Source organism: Balaenoptera ricei, chromosome 1 (assembly GCF_028023285.1).
Source record: "Balaenoptera ricei isolate mBalRic1 chromosome 1, mBalRic1.hap2, whole genome shotgun sequence".
Classification (NCBI taxonomy): Eukaryota; Metazoa; Chordata; class Mammalia; order Artiodactyla; family Balaenopteridae; genus Balaenoptera; species Balaenoptera ricei.
This window is the reverse complement of record NC_082639.1, coordinates 131,807,997-131,821,844: the sequence shown is the minus strand read 5'-3', so window position 1 is coordinate 131,821,844 and position 13,848 is coordinate 131,807,997. Positions and strand designations below refer to the sequence as shown.

Genomic DNA, 13,848 nt, shown 5'->3' with positions numbered 1-13,848 from the left:
TTGATTTACAATGCTGTGCCAATCTCTGCTGTACAGCAACGTGACTCAGTTATACACATATAGACATGCTTTTTCATATTCTTTTCCATTATGGTTTATCACAGGAGATTGAATATAGTTCCCTGTGCTATACAGTAGGACCTTGCTGTTTATCCATCCTATATATAATAGGTTACATCTGCTAATCCCAAACTCCCAGTCCTTTCCTCTCCCACCCCCTCGCCCTTGGCAACCACAAGTCTGTTGTCCACGTCTGTGAGTCTGTTTCTGTTTCATAGTAGGTTCATTTGTGCCATATTTCAGATTCCACATGCAAGTGATATCACATAGTATTTGTCTTCCTCTTTCTGACTTAACTTCACTTAGTATGATAACTTCTAGCTGCAAAAGTTTGGTTTTGATTAGGGGGGATGGGGGTGGGATGGGGAATCTTCCGGTCACTAATTAGCAATGTGCTTATCTACTAATGAAAGCTGAAACTACTTTTGGAAGTTAATGGTGAAGAAAACAACTTACGGCAATATACCTCTAGAATTCATTCTAATAAAGTCCGTATCCGGCAAGAGACACACGTTGGAAAACTCAACCCAGAGAGTAAACTTTCCCCAGTTCTTACTAACGCTCGTGAAACTTGCGGGTGATGCTTGGATTTCTTGGTCGTTTCCTCAGAAACCGCAGCCAGAGAGGTCGTTTGCCGCATCAGGAAGAGCGCCTGGAGAGGTAGGTATTCTTAGGCTATCGTCTGCGTCTGCGCTGGTCTCCTGCGCCCTTGCAGCGAAAGAGGCCCGGATGGAAGACGCGGAGACGCGCCGTTGCCATGGCAGCCGGGTCCTGGCTGCTGCAGCGCAGGTTCTGGGATCTCACTCGCTTCACTGTCAGAGCTTAGAAAAAGGAGGAAAGGAGAACTCCCCTGGCCGACTTTGTGACCCCAGCCGCTGCGTCTTACACAGGCAGGAGGGGATATAAAGGGAGCGAAGGGAAGGATGATGCGGAGATATTTACGGTGGGAGAGAGGGTAAAGGGGTAAACGTCTGGGACAGCTGGGAGGAAAGGTGGGTAGAGAAGCGAGTGAGGAGACTTCGTGCTGGCGCCTCATCCTTCTGAGTCCGGGGTCCACGGAGCTTGGCGCTGGCGGGGAAGCCAGGCAATTCCGCCTTACTTCGCTCTGTATGAGGGAAACCCCTCGGAGGGTAGCTTCCTTTCTAATTTTTGTCATATTCTTTCGCCTCTAAAAGTTCTCATCCCTGGGAGAAAAAAGTCACTCCTGAAATGTTAGCTTCCATGAAGAGGCTAAGGTATTGTTAGTCGGTGGTACCTTGGGACCCTGGCTAGAAATTAAAATTACCACTGATGTTTGTAAAATATTGTTTATCGTCATACTGTGTGACAGATTATGATTTAAAAATATTTTTACTGATGGGATCACAGTCTGGGTAGGATGCCGCAGTAAGAATGGGCCAGATGGTTTCATGATGTGATTATTGGTTAGCTTTTGCTTAAGTACTTATTTTATATTAAAAGGCGTTTTGTTTGACGTTCTTCCCGTTTTCTTAGATTTTAAACAAGCTTAAAATAGTATGACTGGAGTCAATGATTTAGATAAAACTATTTTTGAGTGTTTTGAATCCTGAAAGAAAGTTATGAAATTTGTGTGTATATATGGGCTTAGTTTAGACTCACACTAAAAAATCTGCAGTCACATAACCACATGGGATTTAGCAGACACATAAGAGGAAGGAATTAATTTCTGTCTCTTGCTACAATTCCTTATTAAGAGGGTGGTTCTGGCCTAAGCCACCTACATAGGTTTTTACTGATGATACACATTGAATGTGTGAAACTCACAAGGAATACGTGTTAGGTGATTCAGTTTGTGTAAAATGTATTTCTGTTCCAGAATGTAGACTGTGTACCATATGGCCAGTACCCTGGGGATGAAGATTAAAAAACCTGAAGGGGATTGAATATCCTGTGACGCATTTGAAAAAGGCTTAAGGGACTTCGTTACAAGAGCTTATGATTTATGTTCTTTGTTTACTTGGGAACTATCCATGAATTTTTTGAAGTTACAGGAGAAGAATGGCACTTGTTATTTGATGAACTTCATTTACTTCCTTGAGTCACTTCAACTATGGCTTTTTTTTTCTTTTTAATTATAGCATAATAGTTTGATTTAATAATACCTAATATGTTTAGTTTGTAATTATTTTATTTTTATTTATTTTGCTGATTCTATGTTTTAGTTTTAAATTTGAGTTTTCACATGGGTGAGATACTTTGTGAATAGTAAAGCGTATCTACTGGAGTCTTCAGGCAACCATTTATTTACAGGTCAGAACGATGTTTTTATGAAATTAAGGGAAAGCACTGATGAGTTCCGTAGAAGTCTTACTCTAACAATTAGTTATGTAACTTAAACATCTTAAAATAATCAATTTCAAGATTCCTGATCTGAAAATAAAGCTGATTATCCTAAGGCATATGTGACTGTGAAAAATAGTATTATTTATATAAGTGTTTTGGATCACAGTGAGTTTTAGTCTATTCTATATCATTCTTGGCACCCTTACTTTTTTAAAAAAATTTAAAAATTTATTTATTTTATTTATTTATTTTTGGCTGCATTGGGTCTTCATTGCTGCACGTGGGCTTTCTCTAGTTGAGCCGAGCGGGGGCTACTCTTCCTTGCAGTGCGTGGGCTTCTCATTGTCATGGCTTTTCTTGTTGCGGAGCACGGGCTGTAGGCACGTGGGCTTCAGTAGTTGTGGCACATGGGCTCAGTAGTTGTGGCTCGCAGGCTCTAGAGCACAGGCTCAGTAGTTGTGGTGCACGGGCTTAGCTGCTCCGTGGCATGTGGGATCTTCCCGGACCAGGGCTTGAACCTGTGTCCCCTGCATTGGCAGGCGGATTCTTAACCACTACACCACCAGGGAAACCCCGACACCCTTACTTTTAATTGGTAGGTAAGTAGACAAAACAGTTCACGTGATTTAGCCTGTTTTGCAGCTTAGGCAGTGGTAAATAAACTCACTCTGAAACATTGATTTGTTTTCTTCAGGTCACTTCAAAATATTCCTCTCAACCTCTGATTTCCAAATTATTGAGGCATTACTTTGAGTCCTTTAAGAAAGTCCATTTCCTATTTTTAGCTTAAAAGAAGTATCTAGAAGGATACAGTCCAACTAATACATTAGAAATAGTTATAATTATCCAGTTGAATAATTGAGTTGAATAATTAACACTCAGTGTGCCTAAAACTAACTTGTCTTGAGAGGGAAGGGGAAGTAATATTAAGAACTCTGCAGAGGAAAGGTGGTGACATTTAAATGAAATAGACTTTAGAATTTAAGTCTTGAACTCAGTTATTCAGACACTGATAATTTATTTTAGAGTAAGCATTATCATGGTACTATGCATTTGTTTTTACATTCTCTTGCATTTCATAAGTCGGCAGTTATTTGCTAATTTGCGTCTTATAGTAAAAGTTAAAATAAACCTTAAGGGTCATCTAGCTCAATCGTTTGTCTAAAGTTTCAGTCTCCTTTGAAACAGTCACGCTGCGATTATCTTCCGAGCTCTGTATAAACATTTGATCAACAGGGAACACAGCTCACTTCACTTCAGGGCAAGTTTGAAAATGTAAATTCTGTCTTACATTGTGGCAAAATTTGCCCCTGAGTTTCTAGTCCTTGGTACTAGTCTTACTGTTTGAAATAATGCAAGTCCAACCCTCCTTTACATGGTGACCATTTTAATATTGTAAAGCAGTTGTCATGACTCTCCTTTAGGAGATTTCTCTTCTGTGGGCTAACATTCTGAGGGTTTTCAAGTATTCCTCAGAATACTGGCTTTAAGGCATTTTATTCTCATAACCCGCCTTCTTCCCTTCTCCTTGTCTTTTATTTCCCTGTCTCCTGGTTTACCAACCTCTGAATGTGTTCCAGCTTGTCTTTTGTTCTCTAAACTGTAACAAACTGCATACAGAGCTTCCTATGTTATCTGTACCTCAGTCAGGTCTCAGCCTTGGAGCCCATTTATGTTTTTGTCCTCATCATTTTTTTTTTCTAATTGATGTATACTTGATTTACAATGTTGTGTTAGCTTCTGGTGTACAGCAAAGTGATTCATATATTCTTTATCATATTCTTTTCCATTATGGTTTATCACAGGATATTGAATATAGTTCCCTGTGCTATACAGTAGGACCTTGTTGCTTAACAGTAAGACCTTGTTGTTTATCTGTTTTATATATAGTAGTTTGTATATGCTAATCCCAAACTCCTGATTTATCCCTCCCCTACCCCCTTTCCCCTTTGGTAACCAAAAGTTTGTTTTCTATGTCTGTGAGTCTGTTTCTGTTTCATAAATAAGTTCATTTGTGTCATATTTTAGGTTCCACATACAAGTGATCTCATATGGTACTTGTCTTCCTCCTTCTGACTTACTTCATTTAGTATGATAATCTCTAGGTCCATTCATGTTGCTGCAAATGGCATTATTTCATTCTTTTTTATGGCTGAGTAATATTCCATTGTTTATATATACACACCACATCTTCTTTATCCATTCATCTGTTGATAGACATTTAGGTTACTTCCATGTTTTGGCTATTGTAAATAGTGCTGCTGTGAACATTGGGGTACATGTATCTATTTGAATTATCTCATCCTTTTAACTCATTTTGAACCTACTGTGCACTAAAACCTATCAAAAGGTTTTTCACACATAGTGTTATCTCTTCTCTTAGCTAGTGCTTGTACAGCTAGTGGAAAGATGGTCTCCCACATGCTTTCATTATCATTTGGTGGTGAACAGTAGAAGGAAAAAAATGTAAATCTTGCTTTAGTAAAATTGGCACCAGGTTAGGTAGTCTGGTCAAACATTTGGGGAGAATAAAGTGAAGCTAATGGCCACAACAGAGTTTGATGTTTTATGTTTATCAAATCAAACATAATTTCTCTCATTTTGTATCTTAAAAAATGTACCTAGATTTCATGTGTTCTTGACATCTGTACTTTCTACTTCCAGAAAAGGTTTTAGGCAACTTATTCTTGGTGTAGGAGCAAGAGAAGGCAGGTATAGAAACAAGGTCCCAGGTGTTTGGGGCCCTGAAGATCATATTTCTACAGTTCTTTTGAAACTGGACCTAAAATTCTAAGTATATTTATAGAGCATTTCTCTTTTTGTTTAAGTCAATAGTGGAACGTATGCAGATTATTGCTGTATATTTCTACCTTTGGCTATTTCATGACAATTAGTTCTACATAAACAACTTTCCCTCAACCATTTTCTTTTTGAAAAGAAAATATGACATCAAACTGATGCCTTCTCATTTCTTCTAGACCTTTCTCCAGGAGCACATTTATGTTCAGGCCACACTGGAAAATTCCATGCACTTCTGTGTTAATTCTTTCTCATGCTGTTCTCTTGTCTGGGATAGATGATGAACTCTCGTACTCATTATTCAAAACCCATCTCATTTTTCCTTGATATTTCCAATTTTAAACTGAGTTAGTTGCTTTTTTATTCTTCTTTCCACAGTCCTTTATAATATACCCTTTTTCCACTTACCTACATTTTCAATTTATGTTTTTCATCCACATTTTAAATTTATGTATTTTGTTTATGTTTGTCTTCTGTGTCAAGGCTCAAGAGCATATTTTATAATTTTTATAGGAATATTGTAGGTGTTCAACAAATATTTGTCAAAATTGCAGTACATATTCACACATATATATAGTATGCTCACACACATAAAGGCACGTTATAGGTAAAGATTGAAATGCTTCCTCCATTTGAAAAATTATGGACCAAAAAATTAGGACTTGGAACTGACCTCAATTTACAGATAACTTTAGTTTTTTTCATAAAAATGGCTGAATGGTATTTTCATAAAAAGTTTTACACCATTTTCACAAACATTTATTAACTGTCATCTGACATTGTTTTTTCTTGTCACTGCCTTCCAGATAGTACTAGGCATCACAGTTTGTTTTTTTATGAAAAAGATATATTTTATTTTGAATTGACAACAGTTTGACTTCTCTGGAAATTAGTATTTACTATAACTGAGAGTCAGTTGTTACATAGTTAAAAAAAAACTCTCAGATCACAAATTATAATTTTGCTATATAAATTACTAGATGGATTGAGAAACTGAGGATCAGAATTAATTTAATTGTTTTTATTTGACTATGAGAAAATGTGAACGAGTGAGACTAAAAAGCTGATTCATCAGCTCTTACTTGGACAAGGAGTTTTAATGATTGGTAGGGATGTGGAAAATCCTTCTCTAAGCCTCAGATAGTTTTCTTATCCACCTTTTTCAGTCTCCTTGTAAATAGGGTGTCAGGAATTGCGGAGAGGTGGAATGGTTGTTAGGAATGGTACACCTAGAAAATGTCAGGCCTTTTAAGTCTCTCTTTTAGGGTATACTGATACGTTTATTCTGAACATTCCATAATTTGTGTTTCTATGTTTAATTAGCTTACCTTTAACGTTAAAGGTAAGCTAATTAAGCATACTCCGTACTACCGCTAAAGTGGACATGACGTACACCTTATCTCTTTTAATCTTATAGCATTCTCCTTTAACACACAGAAAATGGATGAAAATAAAGAAACTGATTCAAAAGATAGTGGAGAATATGAAGATGACTTTGAAAAGGACCTGGAATGGTTGATTAATGAAAAAGAAAAAAGTGGTGCCAGCATAATAGAGGTATATATAAATTGTCAACAGAGTTCATAGTAATTATATTAACAAAGTGTTTTGTAGTTCTTGAGGAGTTTCACATATATTATTTCATCTAAACCTCACAAAATTCCTTTGATATACATAGAACAAGTGTCATTATCCCCATCTTAGAGATGAGAAAATTGAGGCATGGAGAGTTTAAACGTCCTAAGGCATAGGACTAATTAGTGAGAGAACAGCGATTAAGTTAGCACTTAATAAAGCCAAAATTATAATTAAAAAATTAAAATTATAATTTACATAATATAAATAATTTATTGCACCAAAAGTAAAAAACAAATAGTTAATTTCTACTTTATATGAACCTGGGTAAAATCATGGGGTTATTCTTTTAATATACATGAAAAATAAAGCAAATCCTCAAAAACATGGTCTTTCAGCTAATATTGGAAACCTTAAGAGTGAATTTTAGGGGAATGAATATACAGAAAAAAGTAAAAGGTCAAAGACTGAGCCATAGGAATATTTGTAGGAAAAAGTGGATCCATTAAACATGATTCTGTACTATTTATCAGACATGTAGAAGGGAAGCCCAGGAAAATGAACCAGTTCCTGGTTCACAGAAGGTTCCTTCTTTCTCTCTTTACATATATACAGTGTGTATGTGTATCCATATATAATATATATGTGTGTATATATATGCAAATGTATTGACACTAATTATATTACATATGTGTATTACAGTAGATAATATGTAATTATTATGCATAATATAATTATTGTCAATAAATAGGGAAGTAATAAAGAAAAGGACCAAGATGGGGATAAGAAAAGGTGACTTTAGAGGGACATTGATCAGAGTAGTTACAGCAGAAACCAGATTTAAGAGAGTTAAGGAAAAGAATATGAGGAAATGAAGACAGCAGGTTTTACATCACAACTGTCTCTTAGTTCCTTCTTGCTTTCTTATGCAATGGAGAAGACAGATAGGTTAGATGATATTTGGAAATGGCAACAGAGTAAAAAGTGAAGACTTTTCTAAGATGACTTTTACATGGGAGTTTTATGCATCTTTAACAAAAAAATAATCAGAATGAGTAGAGGTAGAGATACCCAGAGCAATAATGCTGAACCAAGGTCTCATGACTGGAAGAGTGTGAGAGCCACAGCACAGGGTAATAGAATTAGAGAAGTGATAATGATAATTCATTGTTTTATTTCTTTCTTCATTCATTCAACAAAAAGTAATGATCGCCTGCCATGTGTCAGAGGCTGTTCTAAGTGCTGAGGATACAGCAGTGGTCAAAACAGAAAGCTGTAATGAATCTTGCTCATTCTGGTGGATTATTACAATCACTTTTTCCTTTGCGGCTGGTAGGAAAAATGGATGACAGAACTTGAAACAGGGGTGAGGGTCGGGGGAAGATTTTATTGTGGTGGGTTTTACAAAGAAGTGAAAGCTAAAGGAGAATTTGGAAACAGATACTATAGAAATGAGCCAGAGAATCAAATAAGGCTAAAAAGAAAAATTACAAGGCAGAGATCTTAGTTGGTCTTAGTTATTTGGTAGTCATTTTAGGGGGTCAGGTTTATTTACTTATTGGACATACAGCAGTGTTGTACAGGTTAGGAAGAAGAGGCTGTTAGAGATGGTGACTGAGCTAGTAAAAGAGGAAGGGAATTTTAAGGGGTTGAAGAGAGCAGGAAAGAGTAGCTCCCATGGAACTCTTTCAGGAGGAGAGAATTGTCTGAGAAAGAGAAAAAATTATATATTTTAGGGGCAAAGTGTTTGGTAGGTGAGGATACATGTTTGTAGGAGAGATGCTAGGTAAGAAACCATTAGTTAGAAACAGATGTGGAGCAGGGTTTTGTGATGTGATAATGCTGGTTTACTGTTCATGTGGAATTAAATTTTTTAAAAAAGTAAGACCAAGTTATATAATGGTGTTTAACATAGATTATTGGAGCCTCTGAAGATAGCTGAGGAAAGAAAATCTGATCCAGAGCTAAAACTTGACCTGATATTTGGGTATAGGTCCTGCAGAAAATAGCAGCAATACTAATCTGAAAAGATTATAGGAACCTCAAAATTATTAGTACTTGACCAAAGGCAGTGACCTTATAATGGTCCTGGGGAGAAAGATATCTTTTTGAAAAATACAAATATTACAAGGAGAAAACATTTAGAAATATATTCTTCTGAAACTGTAAAGAGAGGAAAATTTTATAGAGGGAGGAATATTAAAATAATATTGTACTATTTATAGGTACATTTTTATACATTGGCATAAAATTAAAAAAAAAAAAACCGGTCTAGTACTTAGCAACATCAAATTCAAATTTAGAGTTAAATTTTTCCTGAAGTGCTTTTCCCTTGGGGTGCTCATAAATATGAATTAGAAAATTATGAGTGAAGTATGAGCAGGAAGCATGTAAATTTTCCCACTTATAAAATAAATTACATGAGTATGAAAATCCATTTTGGATTGTCTACATATAAATGGACAAAAGAGTGTCAATTTTTACTGAAAACAAATCTCAACTCTGTTTTTCTAGATGGCTTGTGGGAATGAAGAGAATATTAACCAAGGCTTAGAAGAGAATGAAACAGAAATAGAACATACCAAGCAGCTTTCTGATCCTGACAAATCTTTCAAGGATGAGGTTTCATCAAGAAGAAATGACTTCATTTCTGTACCAAGTATTCAACCTTCTGATCCCATATCAGATTCAGACAGTGAAAACTCTTTACAGGAATCCAAACTAGAAAGCCAGCAAGACCTGGAGGAGGAAGAGGATGAGGAAGTAAGGAGATATATTATGGAGAAAATTATACAAGCCAACAAGCTTCTACAAAATCAAGAACCCGTGAATGATAAAAGGGAACGAAAACTTAAATTCAAGGACAAATTAGTTGATTTGGAAGTTCCTCCTCTGGAAGACACTGATACTTACAAAAATTATCTTGAAAATGAAAGTAATGTGTCTGGAAAACTGTCTCAGTTATGTATTTCCAATGAATTTGGACAAGAAAATGTGCTCCTGTCACTTACTGATGGAAATTCTGAAGAAAACAAGGATAGGAAAATACTAGTAGAGAGAGATGGAAAGTTTGAACTTCTGAATTTACAAGACATTGAGAGTCAGGGGTTTTTGTCCCCCATTAATAATGCTAATTATACAGAAAATGAACCTCAGCAGTTGTCACCCATATCTCCCAATTTATCTGTCAGTGGAGTCAAGAAAGAAGAGCCAATAGCAACAATTCATGCTCTAGCTCACTCAACAACAGAAGAGCAACTGGCTTATATCCCTCAGCCACCAGCCAACCCCAACACTCATCCAGGTTCTGCTGCCAACTCAGATCGAAGTAAGGGGAATGGAAAATCTAATCATAGGACACAGTCTGCAGATGTATCTCCAGTGACCTCAACATACCGTCTCTCTCCTCGACAGAAAGAACTGCAAAAACGACTAGAACAAAAGAGAGAAAAGCTAAAGAGAGAGGTGAGAGCACAAGTGGGCATTATATTGAAAGTAGAATATGTTTTTATGTTTTATAAATGCTGTAGGAATTGAAATGGTTCTTCAAATTATTTTATATATCTACTTGCTTGTTTTGTTTCTCTTTTGTTAGATTAAGTGGTTAAGTGTTAAGAATCTGTGTTTATGGAACAAGCACCGTGATTACCTTGGTCCTTTCTTGTAAGGATCACAAAAGCATAGTAATGAATGAAAGTTAGAGCTAGAGGAGACCTCAGTGATGACTTCATCTGATCCTTTCATTTTAAAGGTGAGGCTCAGAGAAGTTAAGTGACTGCTGAAAGTAATCTTGTTATGAGGTAGGTGAAAATCAGATGTCAGATGAAAAAATGAAGGCACAAATTTGTTGGGGTTTAGGAGGCAACAGGTGGGACTGGATTATATTCTCTGGTGTGTGTGTGTGTATTTCATATATCTTCCAGGCCTACTGATGGAAGACATTTTCACATATTGAGGTATGGGGAAGTCATTCTGGCTTATACATAATTTGTCTTGAACTTTATGCTAACTAGAACAGCCTGTCTTATGACCTGTAAAGCATACATTGTACATCTGCTTTCACCGTTAAAGAAAAAAAAGAATGTATTTACCAGATTGCTTAGAATGTCCACTTTGAAGATAGGATAAATGCTCCCCCACTTCCCATGATACCAATGCTAGTACTCCTTTGAAGATGAGGTTCCCTTCCCAGACACCAAGGTCATACTGACTTACTGTGTACATGTTAATCTGTCTCTTTTGAAACCTTGAAGGGATGTACGCCTCTCACGCTTGATGTTTGTTCTTTGTTCTGACAAGATATAAAACTATGGTCCAAGCATCCAGAATGGCACTGGGTGGTCACTGTGGATGTGGTTTCAGATGTATTCCTGTATCACCGAGAACTTGAATTTTCTGAACTGTATCAAATTCAAGTATATCAGCAGACCTTTCCAAAATAATATCTGCCAGCTGCAACCTTATGCTCTCAAGGTCTCCCCTTGAGATACCATTTCAGATACCAACCATTTCAGATACCAACTGATCCTTGCTTAACAAGCACCCTTATTTCTTGCCAGCTTCAATCCTAGTTCTTGACAAACAACTTATGTAACTTTGCAGTTTTTGCTTATATATATGCCTCCCCCATTTTGTAGTCCAGTGGAACACCATTCAAGTGCTTCTTGAATTTGTGTCTCCTGGGCTATAGTCCTTAGTTTGGCTGGAATAAAACTCTTTTCTATTCCTATTACAGATTATTTTCATCAACATTACAATTCCTTGATTTCAGGGGTTTTAGTTTTAGATTAAGAATAGAACCTCATAACCTAAATGAAATGTCTCCAAAATGCCATACAGAATCCAAAATTATTATTATTTTGGGATTTTTTTTTTGCTCTTAAATAAAAATATTTTATAATTCAAAATTCTAGGTACTAAAACTGGGGGATTTTCTCTAAATTACTTAAATCAGCGCCCTGGTTCTCTGTTTTACTGGATACCTGATAGCATGAAGCTGAACCATATGAAATGTCTAACTATAAATACCAAACTGCAACAGAATCACAGTTAATAGAACCTTACAATTAGAAGAAACCTTAGAGATTATTTTACAGGTGAGAAAACTATAGTCTAGATAGTTTAAATAACTTTACTGAAGTCCCTCAACTTGTCTGTAGCAAAGTCAAAATCCCAGTTTTCTTGTCATTTGTTGAGAAATGGTATATTTTCTCCTTATGTAGGAAATTATGGAAATTTCTGGCATTTAAATCAAACTCACATTAGCAGAAAAAGATAAAAAAATGAAGTTAGTAAGAATGTGTCACCTATAGCACACTCAGGTAGGAATCTGAAAGGGTGCATACTTAATACAATTTTGCTTACTTGGGTACTGAAATCTGAACTCTAACGGCCAGACTCAGCTTACTTGGTTCAGGTATATAATAGGTACCTAAAGGATCTGTTAACTCAGAACTTTATGATAACACAAAAGAATTTGTTGAGAATAACTGAACTATATGTTTGCTGTACACACACATACATCTATGTGTATTTGAGTATATACTTCTGTAAAAGTTATGCAGGAGGTTTTATATAATTTCAGTGTCTTTTCACCAATGAATTAATGGTAATCTTTAACTGGTATGACTGATGGATAGTTCTGTTTTTCTTTTGATCCTCTTTTTTAGGTGTCAAACGCTATGTTTTGGGATATACTTTTCTCATGTCAGGATCCTCATAACTAAATTTCCCTTTGCTTATGTACTTGCTGAAGGCATTGTCTTTAAGTGCTAAGACTTTAAAATATTTTTAGTTGGTTTCAGGGGAAGGCTTTCCTTTTTTATGCCCAGCAAAATATTTGCTGGGTTGGGCAGCTATACTCCATCTCTCTACACTAAGTGCATCATTTCATTGTTCTCTTTGGCAACTGTAGTATCTGTGCTTTGGCTGATATCTTCTGTATAAGCCAGCTGTTCTGTCTGGAAACATAATTGTATTACAATACTGTCTATATTCATGCAAGGCATCCAAAATCCTTTTGGTAAAAATGAACTTAAATATAAAATTTAATATTTAATAAATTCACATATTATATAATGTAAGCTCCTTTAGGGCTTAGAAAATAGTATACTGGTATTTTAAAAGACATTTTATGCTGTTAATTGGATAGAATTTTTCCGTTCCTTCCTATATTTTGTTCAATCAAAAAGAATTAGAAGGGCTTGCTATATTGTCAAAATGTAAGGAAAGAACTCTGAATTCCATTATTTGAAAACAGTTTAAACATGGATTCTATAATTCAGTTTATTTCCATGCTAAATTTTTAGTATTGGAAGAGACTTAAGAGCTTGTTAATACAACTTCATTTTATAGATGAGAATACTGAGTTAAGTGGTTTGCCCAAATTGACATATTATGATGGCAGTATGATTGTTAATCAGATCTCCTAACTTCTAGCTTGGTGCTGTTTCCACTATGACATGCTGCTTTGTTCCCAGTAACTATTTTATAACTCTTCATAACTGGTTTATACTTAAACCAGTGAGGTACTCTCACTTCTAGTTTAAGTAACTCTCTTTTATAACATTAGTTGAATAATGCAGTTTTAAAAGTGCATTTGGTTCTCATAGTTAACTAATTACTTAAATATTTTTCTGATAGCAGAAATGTTACTTTATGATTATACACTAGTTGAAAATATTTTTAAACATTATAATAAAAAATCTCAAACACATACAAAGGTGCAATTAACCCCTGTGTCTCCATTACCCAGATTCAAAAGTCATTTGAGATGTTGGCATATTTGCTTCATCTCTTCCTTTTTTGGCTGAGGTATTTTTTTTTAAATTAATTAATTAATTAATTAATTTTTGGCTGTGTTGGGTCTTCGTTGCTGTGCACGGGCTTTCTGTAGTTGCGGCGAGCCGGGGCTACACTTCGTTGCGGTGCGTGAGCTTCTCATTGCGGAGGCTTCTCTTGTTGCAGAGCATGGGCTCTAGGCGCACGGGCTTCAGTAGTTGCAGCGCGTGGGCTCAGTAGTTGTGGCTGGCGGGCTCTAGAGTGCAGGCTCAGTAGTTGTGGTGCACGGGCTTAGTTGCTCCGCGGCATGTGGGATCTTCCCGGACCAGG

At 36.1% G+C, this 13,848-nt stretch overlaps 1 protein-coding gene across 6 annotated transcripts in view; it reads left to right on the top strand.

Moving 5' to 3' along the window:
• Positions 1–832: 832 nt before the first annotated feature.
• Positions 833–13,848, top strand: part of CCDC181 (coiled-coil domain containing 181) — a 52,361-nt gene continuing 39,345 nt past the window's right edge. For 2 of the 6 annotated variants that reach the window (XM_059935875.1, XM_059935866.1), the window contains exons 1-3: positions 833–950; positions 6,601–6,720; positions 9,253–10,203. In XM_059935875.1, the coding sequence (XP_059791858.1) occupies positions 6,604–6,720; positions 9,253–10,203 (1,068 nt within the window). In that variant the 5' untranslated portion in view covers positions 833–950; positions 6,601–6,603. Of the gene's footprint in view, positions 951–1,078; positions 1,296–6,580; positions 6,721–8,012; positions 8,071–9,252; positions 10,204–13,848 lie in introns of those variants that run through there. The other 4 variants (XM_059935892.1, XM_059935883.1, XM_059935909.1 and 1 more) reach the window with 4 other exon arrangements.